This window comes from Perca flavescens, chromosome 2 (assembly GCF_004354835.1).
Source record: "Perca flavescens isolate YP-PL-M2 chromosome 2, PFLA_1.0, whole genome shotgun sequence".
Classification (NCBI taxonomy): Eukaryota; Metazoa; Chordata; class Actinopteri; order Perciformes; family Percidae; genus Perca; species Perca flavescens.
In genome coordinates this window covers 11,164,343-11,183,709 of record NC_041332.1, presented here as the reverse complement: position 1 = coordinate 11,183,709, position 19,367 = coordinate 11,164,343, and the positions used below count along the sequence as shown (strand labels likewise).

At 40.1% G+C, this 19,367-nt stretch overlaps 2 protein-coding genes across 3 annotated transcripts; both read right to left on the bottom strand.

The window, feature by feature from the left end:
- Positions 1-231: 231 nt before the first annotated feature.
- On the bottom strand, positions 232-9,854 carry akap8l (A kinase (PRKA) anchor protein 8-like). Of its 2 annotated transcripts, none has more exons than XM_028603578.1 (13): positions 9,589-9,854; positions 8,400-8,438; positions 8,034-8,253; positions 5,459-6,068; positions 4,749-4,860; positions 4,616-4,665; positions 4,318-4,348; positions 4,102-4,207; positions 3,712-3,853; positions 3,102-3,207; positions 2,887-3,017; positions 2,166-2,261; positions 232-1,761 (listed from the first exon to the last, which is right to left on the bottom strand). In XM_028603578.1, the coding sequence occupies exons 1-13, from the start codon at positions 9,611-9,613 to the stop codon at positions 1,351-1,353; spliced, it is 2,079 nt and encodes a 692-aa protein (XP_028459379.1). In that variant the 5' UTR covers positions 9,614-9,854; the 3' UTR covers positions 232-1,350. The 2 variants fall into 2 exon arrangements, with proteins under 2 accessions (XP_028459379.1, XP_028459369.1); XM_028603568.1 differs by having other exon boundaries at positions 4,749-4,863; positions 9,589-9,853.
- Positions 9,855-12,305: 2,451 nt separating this feature from the next.
- LOC114545379 (B-cell receptor CD22) lies at positions 12,306-18,617 on the bottom strand. Its single transcript, XM_028563654.1, has 11 exons — positions 18,551-18,617; positions 18,369-18,445; positions 16,147-16,449; positions 15,834-16,067; positions 15,579-15,683; positions 15,263-15,478; positions 14,320-14,655; positions 13,735-13,992; positions 13,278-13,368; positions 13,104-13,161; positions 12,306-13,009 (listed from the first exon to the last, which is right to left on the bottom strand). Exons 2-10 carry the CDS (start codon positions 18,421-18,423, stop codon positions 13,128-13,130), a joined length of 1,632 nt encoding a protein of 543 aa, XP_028419455.1. The 5' UTR covers positions 18,424-18,445; positions 18,551-18,617; the 3' UTR covers positions 12,306-13,009; positions 13,104-13,127.
- Positions 18,618-19,367: the final 750 nt, after the last annotated feature.

The following is a 19,367-nucleotide window of genomic DNA, read 5'->3' as shown; positions in this document are numbered from 1 at the left end:
GGTATTGGATCGGTACTCCGTATCGGCCCGATACTCAAGTTCAGGTATCAGAATCGGGAAGCAAAAAAATGGTATCGGGCCATCTCTATTTTAAACCAGTTGAATATTGAGGTAGCGTCTACATTTTCTATTTTTACACCGATTTTGTCCGATTGGTGGCCAGTCCAGCTTCAGTTTGAACTCTTCTTACATTGACTTTAAATCAGGTAATTGCATGTTAAAAGTCGTCAAAACAGTGAAACAATTATTTATTCAACAAGTTTATTTCTTATTCAGAATGAAACAAGATTGTTACATGACTGATATCCATTTTAAATATTCCATACTTATTCTACAGACAGTCCCCTCAATTATCTCAATCACCCCAGCTGTAGAATAAAAAGCCCACCAAGTTCTAGATTTTACCAAAAGGTTGTAAAATCATCAATTCATCAGCAATACACAACGCTATAACATAGCTCCGACATCTAAAATGGAAAAAAAGTACACAATGTCGCTCAACTTTACAACATTTCTTAAAACAATTCTAAACAAATGAATCAAAATTAAGTATTCTTTGAACAAAGGCACCCAAAAAAAAAGAAAAAGAAATTAAGAGCAATCGTTTTACATTCTAGGAAAAAACACTTATGGTACGTTTAGACTATTATACAGGCGGTGCGATTACATACAAAGTCAATGCAAAGATGCAAACTTGCGGGCACCGCGAGAAAAGTAGCCAAAATTTGTCCAAGTTGGAATATTTTAACCAGAGCGAAGAATTCATGTGATACAGTGTCGCGAAATCCTATCCGTGTTAAGATTCTCCTGATGTTGAATCAGAAAGGAGGAACAAAATGATGGTAGCGGTCTGTGGGCACCCAGAGCTCTACAGTACTTCATTATTTGTACAGAGACCAGACGAACAAGCTTTTCTTTTGGAAAAGTACGCAGGAAAGTTGGACTACACGGCAAGTTCTGAAATGATATGCCCGTTTTGTTGACGGAGCAGCTTTACACTGACGGAAGTAATGCGATTATATACAAATGATCCCAATATGATCCCGCGATTAAAGAGACGCACGTCTGAACGCACCATTAGCCTATCAACGACTCCAGAGACAGTTGGTAGACATACAGTACAGAAGACCGTTACGTAGCCCAAGTATTTCCCGAAACGTGAAGCTATTCCTTTAACAAAAAATAAAATCATACAAGCTCATCAGAAGGTGGAAAATGGTGGGAGCAGGTATGTATATTTCTTAATATACCTGGCAATGAGATTGGGTTGAATGGGACCGGGTGGGGGGGGGTTCATCGACTGGTCCGGACCGATGTTAAGGTCGAGAAGTCACACACAGGGTGCAAAGTTCATTCATCGTTCTTGTCTTCCTCCTCTACCTCTGCCGCCTCTACTCCTTCCTCCTCCTCCTCCTCCTCCTGTAATCCCTCTTCGCCAATCTCATCGTGCACCACATATCCCTCCTCATCTCCAATTTCAAAACCTTCATCTTCCTGGTTGCCCTGCTCCTCCTCCTCCTCCTCTCCCTCTATTCCTAGATCCTCCTCCATCTTTTCCTCCTCTGCTGCTGCTGCTGCTGCTGCTTCACCCTCGACGGCCTTTTGGCCCGTCTCCTCCTCGGCCACCGGCTCATCCTTGACTGCTGCTGCCTCCGTCTGGTTGTCGGCCGTCTCGTTTGTTAGCTCCATCTCAGACACGTCCATCACCATTGAGTCTTCTGGATCCTGGTCGTCTTGGTTACCAGTGAACGGGTTTTCACCCTGACGATGACAGAAAGTTCATAAAGTACATTTGTCTGTCTAAGAGCCCCTGCATTAGTGATCAGCAAGACGGAAATCTGTGAGGTTCACTTGCGCATGCATGGTATTTTCTGTATGTCACTCCATTATGCACGCTAGTGCATTTCTCCCCGTGGAATTTGATAATATGCACCGCATTTGGTCAGGGAGATTAGTAAATCATTCAGTCATTTCCTCCACTTTTAAACAGTCAAACAATATGGTTTTACTTGTACTGTGGTTTAAAACAGGCAATTACACAGTGACCACAAACTCTTATTCCTATACCCATCTGCAAAGCAAGGGCCCTGGTACATTTAGGGAGGCTATTTATACCATGCTTTGCGATTGCCAGCTCATGGCCAGGTATACGACACTGTACATACCTTGAGGTAGCTCTCCAGCTTCTTGCCAATGACTTTGTGATTGAGGATGCTACGAGCAACTGACAGGCTGGCCCTCTTGGACTGCTCCATCATACCCTTCAATCACAGAGAGGCCAGAGTCACACATAAGACAGAGTGCAAAATATTCAAAGAACAAACTGCAGTGCAGTACATCATCCAGCAGCACCATAGGCTTTGTAACACTATTTGTACTGGACCAGTCAGAACAGGACTTGGACCCTCCCATATAAAAATCGGGTGTATGGTGCATTATGGCTTTTAGAGTTAATTCTAACACCATTGGACAAAGAGTAGTAGATCAAACAAAAACAGTGCTGAAATTGTTTAACCCAAGTAGGTTTTTAAAAGTTCTTCTCTCTCTAGAGCATTAAATTATAAATGTTTGTGCGTCTTCATTTTGACAAAGATAACAATGGCCCATAATATACTGTTTAATGCACTTCAATGCAATGGCTCAACAATTTCAGGAACATATTTGATTGCAATAATTTTAACTAATGTTGAAATTGCTAATCTTTTGTATCAATTTAAATCCAGGTCTGTATTGGCATAATCAAAATGTCTACATGAAAAAAATGTTAAGTTGCTTGTAATGCTTTTGTTGGTCCTTTTATTTATTTTTTAGCAAACTAGTCAGTAGTACAAAGATACTTTTAGTTTTCTAAAGCATAATGATCAATTTGGGGGCGATCAGCCATACCTTCCTGTTGTAGTTATGGTCAGGTGACTTGATGTGTTTCTGTATCAGGTGTGGCTGCATTGGAATGAAAAGGTCACATGCCGCGCAGTGAGCCGCTTCCACCTTCCTCATGAAGTGCTCCATACCGAGATCTACACAGACGTGAGAAATATATACAATGAGCAATCACTTAAATTCTCCTGCTTACCACCCACCCACCCACACACGTTACTTACCCCTGGTGAGGTCCTGCTCTTTGTACACCTGGCAGATGGCAGCACTGTGGTTTTCCAACTGGCCAACCCTCTGATCGGTCTTCTGAAACTTATTCTGCAAATACTCCTACAAAAACATAAAGTATTTTTACTTTATTTAGTTTACACTCCGTCAGTGACTCAGGCGGTGACCCTACTGCATGTACAAAAGTAATTACCCCTAAGTTGACACCAGACTGTTTTGCCTGTCTAAATAGTCATAGTCCTCTTAAATCTTATGAGTTATAATGGTAAACTGATGGTTTCCTTTTAGTAGGGCTTAGGTACCAGCAACAACTTATAAGATCACAGAATTCAATACAATAACTTAGCAAAGAGGAAAAAAAAAAAAAAAGTATTTCCTGTAAAGACTCAGGCAAAAAGTGGACCTAACCTGGCAAGTCAGATTTGACTTGGAAATTTAGATCTGGAAGAAGCCCTACTATGCATTTATTTATGTATTACATACTCAACTATACTCTTATTTTAGTGCATTTACAACTAGCACATCCCTTGAGATTTACCCCCAAATGCTAAAATACTGTGTGCAAAAGCATAAATCAGAGTGCGATGTTTGACAAATCTCAGTCACCTGTAGGAACTCTGTAGTGGGCTTGGAGAGCTGACTGGAAAGAAACTTAAAGTGGTCCTTGTGAAAGCGGCTGTCAAGATGAGTTTCCATTTCCTCCTTGTAGAACGAACGGAACTTGCACACAGAGCAGGCAAACATCACCCTGAAAAAAACAGGCCCATTGGAAAGAGGCACAGCGTGATGAGGAGTGGAAGAAACCCAGTCGGATAATAATCCAAATTACTACACAACTAAAACCCGGTGACCGCAACAAAAATATTGACGTAGTGATGTACAGTGAACGAGGCAATAAACAAATCTCACAAACAATAGGAAAGCAAGCTAAAAAGAGAGACAAATGATGGTAAGGTAGTAAATCTTGACTCAGCAGTATATAGTATGGCCTCTCACCTTTCCAGGAAGCCCCTCCTCTTCCTCATTTTTGGGTGCTTGTCCTGACTTTGGGTCGGAGTTTGTTTGCCCTGTGGACTTTTCTTGTCCTCCTGTTTGGGTGAAGCTAAGCACAAGAATAAGAGCAGATATAAGGTATTCCAAGATAGGGTAATAGTTCAAGATGAGTAGCTGAAAGAAGAAAAATCAGTGAGGGGCAACTATAGTTGAACTTACCTTTATCTCCATCTGCAGTTGGGTTTGTCTCCTGTGAATACAAGTATACCATTACTTATTTTTCTTTAGAAACATGTTAGTTTTAGCGTTCTTTTGTTAATGCTGGGTCAGTGAGTCTTTTTTGCAACTATATGAACAATATGATCTCTTCCTAATTGTATTAATTACATTTGAAGAGATATTGTGTTCAATTAGGCTAAATCAATTGGTTCAGCGGTTTATTCATAGAGGGTAAACTAATACATGCCTTAACGATAAAAAAGTTTCAGTTTCTGGAACCCAGGCTCGATCTACTCACCGAATCGGCTGTTTTTGGTTCACTGTCGTCCCCATTTTTCTCTGCTTGCTCTATGGAAACATGAGGCAAAAATAGATTTAAAATGTGTTTTTTTGGGGGTTTTTTTGTGTACAACAAAAATGTGTTTAAGTACCTTGGGTAGCTTCTGACCCAGAACTCTCGGTCTTGTTCATCTTCGACTCTGGCTCATCAGCTGCAGTAAGAGTCTGCTTTCTCTTCTTCTGGACGTCACGCTGTGGCTTCACCTGCTACAGTCAACAATTAATTTGCACTCAAATACATTTTTTTGTTGACAAAAAAAAACAAAAACAAAAAACATTTGGACAATACAACCAGAACATCATCAACACATCAATGAATTCTAGACTTAATACTCGTCAAAGCCAATTAGCAGACTTGATATGTCTTCCTTCTCTGGGCATTTCCTCATCAATAGTGTTAGCCTTATCTTCAGACTACTCAGGATTGGGGCAAAAGAAAGGAATGAAAATAAAAAGAAATTAAAATAAAATCCACAAAGTGAAATCATTCAACATCCCACAGGAAAACAAAACAAGAACTGGGCAGGGAGAGTGGTCACTTGCCTTTACTGTACAAAAAGGGGCAGTTCCAATAGGCATTTCTGACTACATTAAATAAGGGCTGGGCGGAGTTAGAACGGCAAGTGATAGGTAAAATGTTTGTCGAGGAGTATTTGTGACAAATTGCTTTGCGTGGCACATAGCAGGTAGTAGCACTTTAGGCTGACTTGCCGGTTGGTTGAGGATAGAGAAGGAGGGAATCAGAAAGGGCTAAACTTTTGCCCAGTGTCTGAGGAGGCCTTATTTGGCTGGAGGTACTTACTTTGTTGAGGGGTCTCTTGCGGCCTCGCTGCCGGCCAGCCCGTGGGCCCCCTCCAAAATGCCTCCCAGGAAAGTCGTGAGGCCCTTGAGTGGAACCCTGATGGAAGCCCCCACTCTCAGGGTACATGCGGTTGGACAGGAGGGATGGGAGCTTGCCTCTACCACCTCCTGGAGAGTGGCCGCGGTGGGCCTGGCCACCACTGCCACTGCCACTGCCCCGCCCACCTCCTCCTAATGGAGTGGGGTCAGACCTGCGGCTTCCAAACCCTCCTCCAGCTCCTCGACCCCCGGCACTTCCACCCCTTCTGGGGGAACGTCGGCCTGCTCCAGGCCATCCTGCACCTCCAGAGCCTCCTCCATGGCCACTGTTGAAGGACTCCCTCATATTCTGTCGCATTTTAGCGACTCCATAGGAAGAGGAGGGGCTGTCAAAGCCTCCTCCTCCCCCTAGCCCAATTCCCCCTCCGAAGCCCGAGCCTCCTCGCTGACTCAACAGCATGTTGTCCTCACGGCCATCGCCATAACCATAGCTCCCGCCGCCAGATCTGTAGAGATCTCGGGAGGAGGTGAGAGCGGAGGCGCGCGAGTCGAATGACTCGTAGTGGTCATACCTGCGGGAGGGAGGGAGAGGGTTGATAGAGAAGAGCAGAGAGCAAGGGAGGCAGGTAGGGCAGCCAGGGTCGGATTTCTCCGCCTGCTATTCCTTCTCCTCCATGGTCTCGCTTTCTCCATTTTTGTTCTTGTCACTCCCAGCTTTATTTCAAAAACCACATTAGATCAGAAATTGATGATCCAAAACAAGTTAACCCTCTGCTTGTGGTCTTTAATAACAAAGTAATTATTTTTCTCTTGTCATTAGGTTTACAGAAACTCATCCAACCACATTCTCTGGTGGAGGTTAAACAGTATTCTGCAGATTAGGGGAAAAGCAGTTTCTTAGGCTGTAAAACCTTAAGCAGACATGACCATGGTCTATCAGAACCAGCGATGTCTTAAGATGGGTGCAAGAGGGGAAATATCCTGGGAAGTGACTTGATTATGGTAAATACTCAAGAAAGGGGATAAAACAAACTGGGGATTTTTTTTTTCAGTGGGCAAGAGTTTTGAAGATACAGCAGGCAGCTTTCAATTAACAACGGAGCTTGACAAAATAATACATAAAGCTAACACCTGTAAACTCATCTCTCTTGCGTAACCTAAAGCCAGAACACAGAGTTAGGTCACATGGAGGATGAGAGAAACGTGTGTGTGGGAACAAATAAAAAGGCAATGTTCAAGGAGTGCTAGGTAAAGATGGACTGGCTTCATGTAAAAGGATGTCAATCTGTTAAAATTATTTTTTAATTTAACCTTTATTTATCCCGGTAAGTCGATTGAGAACAAATTCTCATTTGCAACGACGACCTGACAATGGAAAAGGTGATCTATAATTGCACCTCCAACGAGGGGCCATGCATTTTCATGACGTCTAAGGTTCATCCCAGCAATCAGACAAACCATGACATAGCAAATAAGAAACAAACAAAGCGTCCGCATATGCTAAATCATTCAAATGCCGCCTGTGAGCAACCCACACCCATTTTCATCTCAAACAGGAAATGGGGCATACATATTTTTACAAAGGCTGAATGTAACTAATGTAAGTAAATGCCTTAGCAAGCTAAAACAGCCTAATTTACTCTGGCAACATGACCATTCTAAAACAATAACAACTAAGTTCCCAACTACATTGGCATGATCTTTGTTTTTATTTTGTTTACATATATTTTATAGAACTCCGTTCTACTACAGGGCGACTTCAGAAGACCCGTTTGATTTTAGAAATGTCCCGATACCACTTTTTTGCTTCCCGATACCGATTCCGATACCTGAACTTGCGTATCGGCCGATACCGAGTACCGATCCGATACCAGAGTGTCATATATTTCATTATATTTTAACAGCTGTATACTACTATTCCTGTATGGGTGCGATGTGATTTCTATTTTTGTTGTCAGTCTGGCTCAGGTTAAACTCTTTGTGAAACATGAACAAACACAAACAATGAATGCCCCAGAACTTTCTTTTATTCTCCAGTTTGACAGTCAGTTATAACGGAAAAAGAACATAAATAAACTACTTTAATGTAAATTTTCTTTAGGGCTTTATTACGTGGTATCGGATCGGTGCATAAACTCCAGTACTTCCTGATACCGATACCAGCGTTTTAGGCAGTATCGGAGCCGATACCGATACTGGTATCGGAACATCTCTATTTGACTTTTAAATTACCAATACCATCAGAAGTCCTAAGCATCGTTTTATAAATCGCAGCAAAATGTGACATTTACTGAGATCCTTTTTCAGATGAATCTACAAACTAACAATATTTAATTGGTTGGATATTGTCTAGGCATGCAGTAACAGTCAGAGACAATGTTCTCACCAGCCAGATGCCACATTATGACATGTTATTTAACTTTTTAACATGAAAGACAGTACTGGGAAATATAATACTGTCACTGGCATGGATGTGTGGTAGTGGAATCTGAGAAGCAGTATGGAGGTGAAGAAAAAAAAAAAGGAAGAGTTATTACCTGTCACCTCGGGTCCCTTTCATCCCCCCCTCCAACTGAGTGAGCATGTCCAGGCGCTGGTTAATCTTGGCAATTACTGCATCTGCATGTGTGCCTGTGGATGAGAGCAGGGACGCTCCTGAGAGGCCTCTCTTCATGTGGCCTCCTCCTCCCCCATAGCCCCCAAGCCCAGACATTGAGTCTTTATAACCTCCCCCATACAGGTCAAAGCCACCAGAACCTAACAAAGGGAGGAATCAAAAAGGTGTTAATATGACCACTGTATTTTAAAAACAACAATGTGGCAGAAGCCCTACAATCGAGCATAATGTGTGGGTATCCTTGTGTTTATATCCAGTGCTAGACTATATTCACTCGTTTTCTCACCTCTGCTGCCTGACCCGCCACCTCCCCAACTGGAGTAACCTGCAAAAGGAGATAATACAGAGGTATAAGCAAACTGAAAGAATCTGAATCAGCTTTAAATGGCCAAGTACATGTGAACACATACAAATAATTTGATTCAGGCTTTTATTGGTCTCAAAGTACCTACAGAGAAAAAGACATAGGATATGCCTAACAACAAGGACAAAGCTAACCAACTGGTAAACACACATTTGACTACTATGTACAGATAGTAGTTTGTAGATGTATAAAAGTGTGTGCGCCCGCACGCACACACGTGATATAATTTGATATTAAAACTGAAATAGCCATGATATTTGGTTACCAATAAGAGCATACTGCGATGTAGATAGTAATGCAAATAACAAGTTGCCAAAAATAATATAAAAGTGGAATAAACAAGACTTGAAGGTTAAAAAGGCCTCTGTCCCTGGAGTGTTCAACTCCCAAGTCGGCTGGATTTTCATTAGATTCTTATCTGACATTGATTTAGTTGTAGCCTTCTGTTGTACTGGCTTAACTTCGTGCAAATGAGAACTGCTTCAGGAGAACATTACATTATTTGTGACCATAATGTCATAGCAACCTAAGTTTTGTAAGCATTTTTGTTGAAGCGGCCATTTTATTAACTAGCCTTAAAAAGTCATTTTCTTCCCACACTGACTCCATTTTAACAGAATAGGCAAGCTAACTTCAGTGAAGCATCCAACACGCCCTACATCAACCCAACAATGGCCCACCAAGCCTTCTATGTTAGCATATTAGCTAAATAAACAGGCGAAGTGGCTAAGATGGCTACTTTTCCTTAATGTTAGCTAACGGGCCTGGTAACGTTACGGTTATACCGTTAACGATTTTTGTTTGTTCCGAAATTAATATATTAAAGTGATTAACGTTACTATAACAACAGATAGGAACTATTAGCTAATGTTACTCAACATTTAGCAAACGCTTCTTTGTTTCAAGCTACATCCGACTATGGGTTGGATGTTGCTGCTTGCAAGCTAGCTAACTGGCTAACAGCTAGCTAACATACAGGGGCCATGTTTCACTGTAACAAAGCGTGTGGCAAACTGGAAAAGTAATTATTAACGTTAAATGTAGCCACGGTGAGGCATATGCATCACAGAGGAGGTTATTTAACGTCAAAATCGTATCAGCGTATAGTTACCAGATCCGTAGCTCCTGCTGTCCATTGTATCTCAGTCCGCTGCACAGAAAATCTGATCGAAACAAGCAGCGAGCAGCAGCTCTCCAGCAGCAGTAGTTACGCCTTCGGGTTGAGTAGCCTACGTAGCGCTCTTTCAAAGAGAGACGAGACGTACGCAAAAAATGACGTGACCAACAAGGCCTCAAAAACAGAAACAGTATTCCAAATATATAATCCTAAGAAAGCGTAATGCATGAACGGGAAAATGTATATTTGCCTGTTTTTTTTTCTATGAAAAAAATATTTATTTATTTAATTAACGAGAGACCTCAAAATCCTTGCGAGAAGCTCTCATCTGCATGAAGGTTGCTGCTGCGACAGTCGATAGGTTGACTGATTAACTGATTGATTCTTCTTCTTCTTTTGGGTTTTACGGCATTTGGCATCCTATTAATTGATTGATTGACTGATTAGGGGGCTTTTAAAAATTGCATTGATTTAATCATAACGCCTCAGCAAGGAACTTAAGCTGACATACTGTATCTGTCTGTCTGCTTCAACGTGCCTTTCTGCTAAATTGTCAATATCGTTCAAATATTCAAAATACATTTAGCGCTCTGTTAGTGCGACGTTCTTATGTGAGTGTTCTAATAAAAAAAAACTTTTGTTGGTATTTAGCCTTGATGTGGCTATTCGCATTGTTGGTTGAATTCTAATGTAGAATGCGGTCTGTTATTTCTTGATAACAGACCGCTGCTAAGGATAACACACCGTTGCCATGCAAAAGCAGAGCGTTGCCATGGATGCAGTTCTGTTCACGCTGGAGGACAGCTATCAATCAATCCGCTGAAAGAAGTCCGGATAATTTAGCCTATCAGCTGTGGCAAAAAGTGGGGAAACGTGGAGCAACTTCTGTCCTCCGAGCAATGACAGCAGCTCTGATGAGCGTCTATCGCTAATATACCGTCTATGATCGCTAGCTACGCAGTAACCGCCGTAGGGACAACAACGCTAATTAGTTAGCTTACATTGCAACTTGTTTAACGTTAACTTACAGGTGTGTCAACATGCAGCGGCTCTGCAAAAAGGAAACGAGATGAATGAGGACATAAACGTCCACATAAATATTCCCAAAGAAGCCATTCACCGTGTCTCACTTCACCGTCAACAGAAATGTTCAGTTTAATGTAAATTAGAGCAGCCGTTAGCCCGCTAGCTCACTACAACGCTTCAGCTAATGTTGTGTCAATTCCTGCAGTGATTAAAACAGCAGCTGGGTCATTTGTCCACCACGGCAGCACCCCATAAAATATACGGCTACAACCACAGACCGTAAGGTGGTGTTGAGTAGCTAATAGACGAAGGATTGCATTACAGAGTTTTTATGTTGCTATGGACGAAGGATTCCAACCGTGGAGACGGAACGGACTATTTTCTCTAGTGGAAGCAATACAATCGTATTTAAATCAATAAACTCCCATTTAAATCAATATTTTGTGACGTTATTAGTCAAATTATTGATTTATTTGGTAAGTAGCCATGTTATAAGCGGGATAATGTAGAGCGAGGCGGTTGTTATAGCGAATACAACCCCTTCAGGCTGATCACCCTGTCGGGGTTGTATTCGCTATAACAATCGCCTCGCTCTACATTATCCCTTACCTATCGCACAGCCGTGCCATGCAGATGCAAGCTTCTCGCAGGATTTTGTCGTTGATTCAGTTTTTTTTTCATGAAAACTTATCTCAGGATTTCTGAGATAATTATCTCAATAAATCAGAAAAACAGAGCAAATATTTTTTTCTCAAGTGTATGCATTACGCTTCCGTATATTCAAAATATATTCTCAAAATTCAAATTAAGAAAATTAAGCTTTTTATAGCACTAAATCACTTTGAAGCAAATAGTACTGTAACAGTCAAGCATTTGATACAGTCCAATGGGGACACCTGCTGGTCAACACTTAATATTGCATATGGTGAGACCATGATGAAACACGCTGTCATCTTTGATATTTTGTTTTATATAACATATTTGTGTCAGTGCGTCCCAAAAGAAAATAGGGGACGAATAGCTAATCCGACTGACAGATGCACTGAGCACAGTGTCAAACAGTCTATAAACAACCCATACATCCAATTAATGTGGGATCAAAGGATTAGCCTACATTAAGTGATTGACATCTTGACAAATCTCATTGATCTATCAGGTGCCACAATAAAAGTTCCCCTCTAAAAACAACTTGTCTGATGTATAATTTTCCTCTAATTGACTAATTTACCAAATGTCCTTTTTTGGGGTTTTAGCGCCACTTAAGCCTGATAAGCAATTACAGCAATCCTAATCAATGTCTAGCGACTTGCTATGTCATATTTTCATGTCATTTGTTCAATCTTGTGTGTTGAATAGAATCACCACTCCTGCAGAATGTAGATCATATGAATATATAGTTTTTTTTACATTTTATTTCTTTGATGTAGATATATGAGATCTAGAGAAAAGTAGTCATCTCCAGTCATGAGTTGCCAACCTTTAAAGTAACAAAGAAAATGTTCAGTAGTAGAAAGTCCCGCTCAAACAGCAAGGGGGGACATCTTGACAACTGGGTGGCTTATTGGCGATGTTTTGAGAAAAGTTTCAGTTTAAAAAAAAAAAAAAATCAGTCTGTTGTAATTTAGATTTTAATCTATTTACACAAAACATCAATTTAAAATACAATATACAATAATACGAAGAAATGGAAATGTGAAGGAAAGGGAGGTTAGAAAGTTATCCCCCAATAGCCTGTATAAAAAATACGATTTTCAATAAACTGTAATTATATCAGACATTTTTATCAGACAAAAACCAAGAATAAGCAATAACGAGATATATGTGCCATTAAAACTCATAAAATGTAAGAAGAGAAATATTTAATCATAATATGAAAACTGCTATAATGCAAAACAGGGTATTTTTATTTATTTATTTTTGTAACCTTTATTTAGGTATCTAGGTAGATTTGTTGTACGATGGTGGCAGCTGTATGCTTCAATTCATAACTGGTTTTGCAGGAAATTAACAACAGCACTATAAACACGCAGCCGGCCTTCATGAACAAACGTGTGAAGATCAGCTGAAGATAAGAGCCTTGCATCCCACCCCCCAGTAGTTGTTGAGGCAGGGAGTAGATCTTTTCAAGGATACGGATACATGTTTGTATGTTTTGTAACCTCCAGGTTTGGCTGTACCACATACTGTGAGTTTACAGGTGCCTTTGCAGTGCTCAAATCATGTTGGACCAACAATAATCTAAATGATCAAGACACACATTTTATCAGCACTCCTGCAAAGCGCTCAGCATGGATATCTAAAATCTAAGATGATATCGCACAGTGTCTTCCTGCTGCTCTGCCGGATCTGTCCGTTCTGCAGGATGCATGGGCTCATACAGCTCGTCCATCTGAAGGGCAGAGAAAACAGATGAAAGAGGGGGGAACACACACACACACACACACACACAGTCATTTCTAGGTCTCAAGTTTTGTACTACTCACTTGTCCAGTTTGCACTTAGTCACTTTACTCTGCAGTGGAGGTCAGAGTTCTCTTCTTCCTGGATTTTATTGGTCATATTAAGCAAATTACTAATGTTAAAATCATATTAAAGCCAACAAGAAGACTTTGAAAAGCAGGAAATGAATGTACATAAAAGTGAATGGCGTATTTTACCTCATCCTCAAGTGGAGGAGAAATACACCAGGTGGGACCAATAATATAAGAGTCAGTTTTACTGCATTCAGTATCCCTACTGCTATATGAGCTGGAGAGAGATTGATGAGATGTGAGTTACAAGCGCAACATATTTCAAAACCAATAAAAAAGTAAGATACACAATTGTATTTTGTAGGTTTTGGCCATGTACTTAAATCATAATCTGTGTCTGTCTGCTGCTTTTACATTTTCACTTTCCTTCTACCAAATGTAAATGAAATGGTGGGTGGGTAGAATTACAGCAACCTAATGTTTTAATATTGACCCTTGAGTACAGTGGAACACAGTTATGTCAATATGCATTGAGTCTATTAAGTCTGATTAAGAGTGGGTGAAAGATTGAATTCATGTCACAGAGTACTTCAACAATTGAGACATTTTTGCTGCTTCAATTCGAAGGTAAAGCCTCACTCACGTTCGACGGTGAGATTCTCTTCAGATGAGCTGATGTTGTGGGGGGTTTCGACGGCACAGGAGTAATTCCCTGCGTGCTGTCGGCTGACTGGGTCCAGAACCAGGTGTTTGTTTTGCTTCTCTGTCGGGGTCAAAGGTCGACTGTTCAAGTACCAAATGTAGGTTGTGTTGTCAGTCAGAGGACAGCTGGTACTGCAGCTCAGGGTGACTCTCTGGCCCTCCGTCACCACTGCAGAGGGAGTCATTGTCACTTTCAGGCCTGAAAAAAAGGGTTTGATAGATTAAATGACGAAAAAAAAGAGACGTTTACAGCTTTTGTGCGCCTATTGCATAGACTGACTTGCAACCTTCAAAGTACTTGATACCGATTATTTCAGAGAACATATAATATGCATAAAGCAATAGAAAAAAATCCAAATGCAGGGCTCCTATACAGGACTGAAGGATTAAAAATGTAATTTTATATGTTGTTAAAAATGTAAAACCATGGATCGGGTTGTGTCAATTATGATGTCTCAAGATACATAACGAGGAAGCAACAGATTCCCCATCGAAAGATATTCAGGCAGTTAAGCTAAAGTATTACCAGTGACAACTAAAGTAACTCCGGGCCAAGCAGACGGTTTCCATTCCTTGTCATCACTCTGGAGTGTGAATCTGTATTCTGCTGAGTCATTCTTCTTCAGGTTATTGATTCTCAGGATGGTGTAGTTTTTCATGTTGTCATGGAACTCCACGCGAGGTGATGCGGTCGAATTTTCAGCATCCTGCTCAACAACTTGCCTTCCTTTATTCCAGAAATGATTTACGATAGACCCGCTGTGGCGTGAGTATTCACTTGAAATGTTCACTGAAGAACCTTCCAGAGCACAAATCCTCCTTCTGACATAATTCACACTCTTGCAGTTCCTATTATCAAGACCTGAAATATAGATTCATGACTTTTAGTAACAGCTTCATTTACTTTGAAAAATACTTCTGTGTCTACGATTTTAACCAGGCGCAATTTTTTAAAGGTACAAATCTTATACTATTTATATTTTGGAATTTTCTTTAGTGTATTGTATGGCACAACGCAAATGATACTGTGAGTAATACACAGTGTGTTTGAGGCTGAAAAAACAAATAGTTATTGCTGCAACAACTGTAAATCACAAAGAAAGCAACAGCCCTGACTTTCATATTGGGAATGAGACTTAGGCGCCATATATTCTCCGCTTCAATTACGTTAAGTCACAAAAACGCAAAAGTATCGAGTGATGCGAGAGGAAAAGCAGATCACAGAACAGTGACTGAAATGAGATTTTAAATTGAAAGAAAGGGTGATATTTGATTAATTACTGTTCAAACCACAAATAGAAATGAACAAAAATCAAATTCTCAAACTGTGTGTTTACATCAGAGCTAGTGTTTTCCGCGGACCACCCTTCATGGCGTTATTGTTTCTTGTTGCCCCTTTGGCATGCAGACTAATGATACAATGCCCTGTTCCATAAGTTAAAAGAGACAAAAAGTTAGTTCATACTCACAGTTTTCATCAGAGCGCAGATCCTCGTGGCCTTTCACAGCACAGGAGATGGTTTCAAAAAAAGGGTGGTAAACTGTCATGTCTTGACTCTCACAGTGGTCGTATAACTGTTTGTTCCAGTACCACCTATAGGCAGTTTGACGGTCAGCCATCGGGCAGCTGGTGGTACAGGTCAGTATGACGTAGTCGTTGAATTTAGTCATTTGAAAATGTAATTCTGTTGGGAGATGGCAAATACACTTTTCATCAGTCATTGTAATATATTTGGGGGTGGGAGGTGAGTTTTGTATGTTTGGAAATGTTTGTGAAAACGTAACCTCTGGGATATGTGATGGAGCAGGTCTCTTCCTCTGATGTCATCTGATAAGAACACATTCTCCCTTTAGCATAGGTCACACTGAAGCAGGTCGACGTGACAGAATCTGGACAACAAACAGCATACAGTAGTTTGACTGAACTAAAAAATAAAATGGCATAAGATGTATCCACTTCCACTTGAATATTTGAGTTTTTCTTGAAAGTGTAAGCCAGGTGTCTCATCATATAATAAGGAGCTAAATGCTGTCCCTCACCCACTGAGACTTGAGGGGCTCTGAGATCCTCGTAGCCTTTGATAGCACAGGAGTATGTGACTGCTTCCTCACTGCTGACCAGCTGTTGGTACCAGGGAGACCAGTCCTGATAGAGGAACTTTCTGTTCTTGTACCAGATGTAGACTGCAGGGTTTTCAGTCAGAGGACAGCTGGTGCTACACATCAGTGTCACTGTCTGTCCCTCTGTGGCAGGAAGCACCTTTACCTGCAGGTCTGAGATTGTGGAGAATAAAATAAGAATTTGGATACTAGCCTTAGTCTTAAAGTATTAAATAACTGGCAGCCACTGTACCTGAAACCTGGAGCTCAGTTTTGTTGTTCCAGCAGAGTTCTGTGTCGTCAGTAGTCTCTCTGCAGCAGTAATCATTTGCATCGCTCTCTCTCAGATCTTTGATTGTTAGAGTGAAGTTACTCTCTGCAGACATGTTGTACGTCACACGATTTTCATCTGCAGAGACCTCCGTCTGATCAAATGTAGATCCATTCCTGTGTACAGTGTACCACTTCATGGTTGTAGTGGGATGTTGAGCTGAGCAGGGCAGATCCACCGATGAACCTTTTAAAGCACAGATGATGTTTGCTCGTCCATGAACTCCTTTAACAGAAGATTTTATTAGCAAACATCTGGACCAATTCATGCCCTTTAATTATTGCATGTTTACTAATTGTGACAGGATATACAGCGCATTAAGGAAATTTAAAGAGCTCATTCCAGTAGTTTGTGATAGTCTTGAGAGCTGATCTGCAATGTTTTCTTGTTTCAGTTTTATATATGTTTTCATAAAATGTGTTCAGTTCTTTCAAATTTCAGTCAAAAATTGTTTCCCTTGATTTAACTCAGGGGTGTCAAACTCATTTTAGTTCATGGGCCACATACCCCTAATTTGATCTCAAGTGGGCCACACTAGTAAACCACTCCAGAAAGATCAGAAACTTTATCCGCCACAGAGTTTCTTGTCAGCTCAATGTTGGCAAACGCAAGTTGCTTTTGTTACGACAGCGTTCTCAGGCCATCGTAGGAAAAAAATAATGTTTCGCACCCGGGAGAGAGGGGTAATACCGGTATTCAGAGAAAAAACTCAGAATTTCTAGAATTAAAGTCGTAAATTTGAAATTGGAATGAATTACTTCTCTGCAATTTTCACACTTTGCACTCATCCAGTGGGCCAGATTGGACCCTTTTGTGGGCCCGTTCTGGCCCACAGGCCGTATGTTTGACGCCACTGATTAAACTCCTACATGTATATACAGTCATGTGAAAAATTAGGACACCCATGCTAAAGTTGACTAAAAAGAGGAATAAAAAAAACGGAGTGTCTATTTGCACCCCCGGTACGAATAGCCTCGGCCACACAGCTGAGCTATTTACACCCTGTGACGTAAAAACAAAAAAACGTTGCTCGTGTGCACCGAAATCATGTTTTTTTTTTCTTTTGCAGCATGGTAGGAGAAGACTCATGAATATGCCTGCTCTGGTTGGGTTGGTTAGGTTTAGGCAAGAGGAGTGGGATTGGTTATGGTTAGGGTAAGAATGTCAGGGTGATAATATTCCAAAAAGGTGTAATACATGAGTAGTATGGATAACTGTGTGTAAATATATGCCAGGGTACTGTAAATGCACAGGGGTGCAAATAGCATACATTGATATTTGTACCAGATAGGGTATTAATAGAACACATTGCTGTGTGCACCGGCGGGGTACTAATAGCATTCATTTCTAATTGCACCAGGGTACGAATAGCACTTCTAATTGCACCAGGGTACAAATAGCATACACTGCTAATTGTACCAGGGGTGCAAATAGCCTCACCCATAAAAAAAATCATCTTTTGCAAATTGATCTTAATGCCTTAATTAAAAAAAATTAGGAAAAATCCAATCTTTAAGGACACCAACTGTCTTTGTGAAGGAATAATGTATAGTAGATAAATAAATGTTCTAGAGATTAGCATGCGGTACTTTCTCTCAATGCAAATCAAACCAGCTATTAGGCTAACTGAAATAAAACCATGCCAATATCTAGGTATGGTGAAGTCTATGTGATGATGTGGGGCTATTTTAATTCCAAAGGCCAAGGGAACTTTATCAGGATGCATAGTATCCTGAATCCATGAAATAACTGGCCTTTAAAAATAAACATCTGCCTGCCTCTATGGGAATTTAACATAGGGGTGTACTTACTTATGCCCCCTGTATTTTAAGGAAGAACATTTATTTATTTACGATACATTATTCATTCACAAACTAAATTGGTATCCTTAAAAGGTTGGATTTTTCCTCATTTTTTTAATAAAGCCATTAAGATCAATTTCCAAAAGATGATTTTTTTATTCCTTTTTTTAGTCAACTTTAGCATGGGTGTCCTAATTTTTTTTCATGACTGTATAAAAAACAAAAAAATTACAACTGATTCCCTCCTTTGTTTTCACAGATTACAGCTAATAAAATACATAAAATCGTATATCATGTTCAGAGTTTAGCCTTGTACAAGAAGGGACAAACAATAAATCATACCTGAGAGGTACAGGATCAAACCCATAAACACACATCCAGCTTCTGCCAACAACATGGCTGCTGCAGTCCTTCAGTTTCTAATCAGAAAATTGATTTAATAATATTTGTATCTGCTTTTTCACAACAGCTACATTGCACACCACAGATAAAAAATAAAAAAAAGTTCAATAAATGTAACTCACCTGTCTAAAAAAAACGGCCGATGTCTTTTAACAAAGGGAAGGCAGGAGAGGGCAGAGTGGACAGTTGGTCAGGGAGAGTGTGGTGGACAAACAGCATGCCCCTCTGACTTTATAATTATAATAATGTCTCTTCCTTCCTCTTTCAGTGATTAACTGATTCTGAAGTGTGCTATAGGCTAAGTGTCTCTTTTTTAAAGTCACATTTTTACAATCTTGATTCCATCCAAAGGCACTCATTACTTTTATCTCTTCAGACTTCTTCAGACAGAGATATCAGAGTACCGGTAAGTGCAGAGCGATGAAGGAAGTGTTATCTGCGGTTGGTTTGTGGTGCAGAACCAAAAGAGAACAAAGTGGTGGATGTAACCTCACTAATATTTTAATACACAATGTTATGTTCATATGGAGCCTCCTAATAATAATAATAATAACAATAACAATAACAATAACAATAACAATAACAATAATAACAATAATAATAATAATAATAATAATAATAATAATAATAATAATAATAATAAAAACAATTTAAGTAAATAAGTCTCCAGAAATAGTAATGGTCAAGAATATGAATTCTAATATGTGCTGGTAAAACATGAGAAACGATGAAACGAAATAATGACAAATGTTAATTTATCTTCATCATCTAGACATTTGTTAAAGCACTATAAACAACACAAGTTAAGTGTGCATTGGAGTTTTTTTACCCATCTAAATATAGCTCTATATGTAACTGGATTATATGTACTGACTATACATTTCTAAGTAATTACCTAATCTCTGGTACATCATCTAAGCCCCAGCTGCTAAATATGGA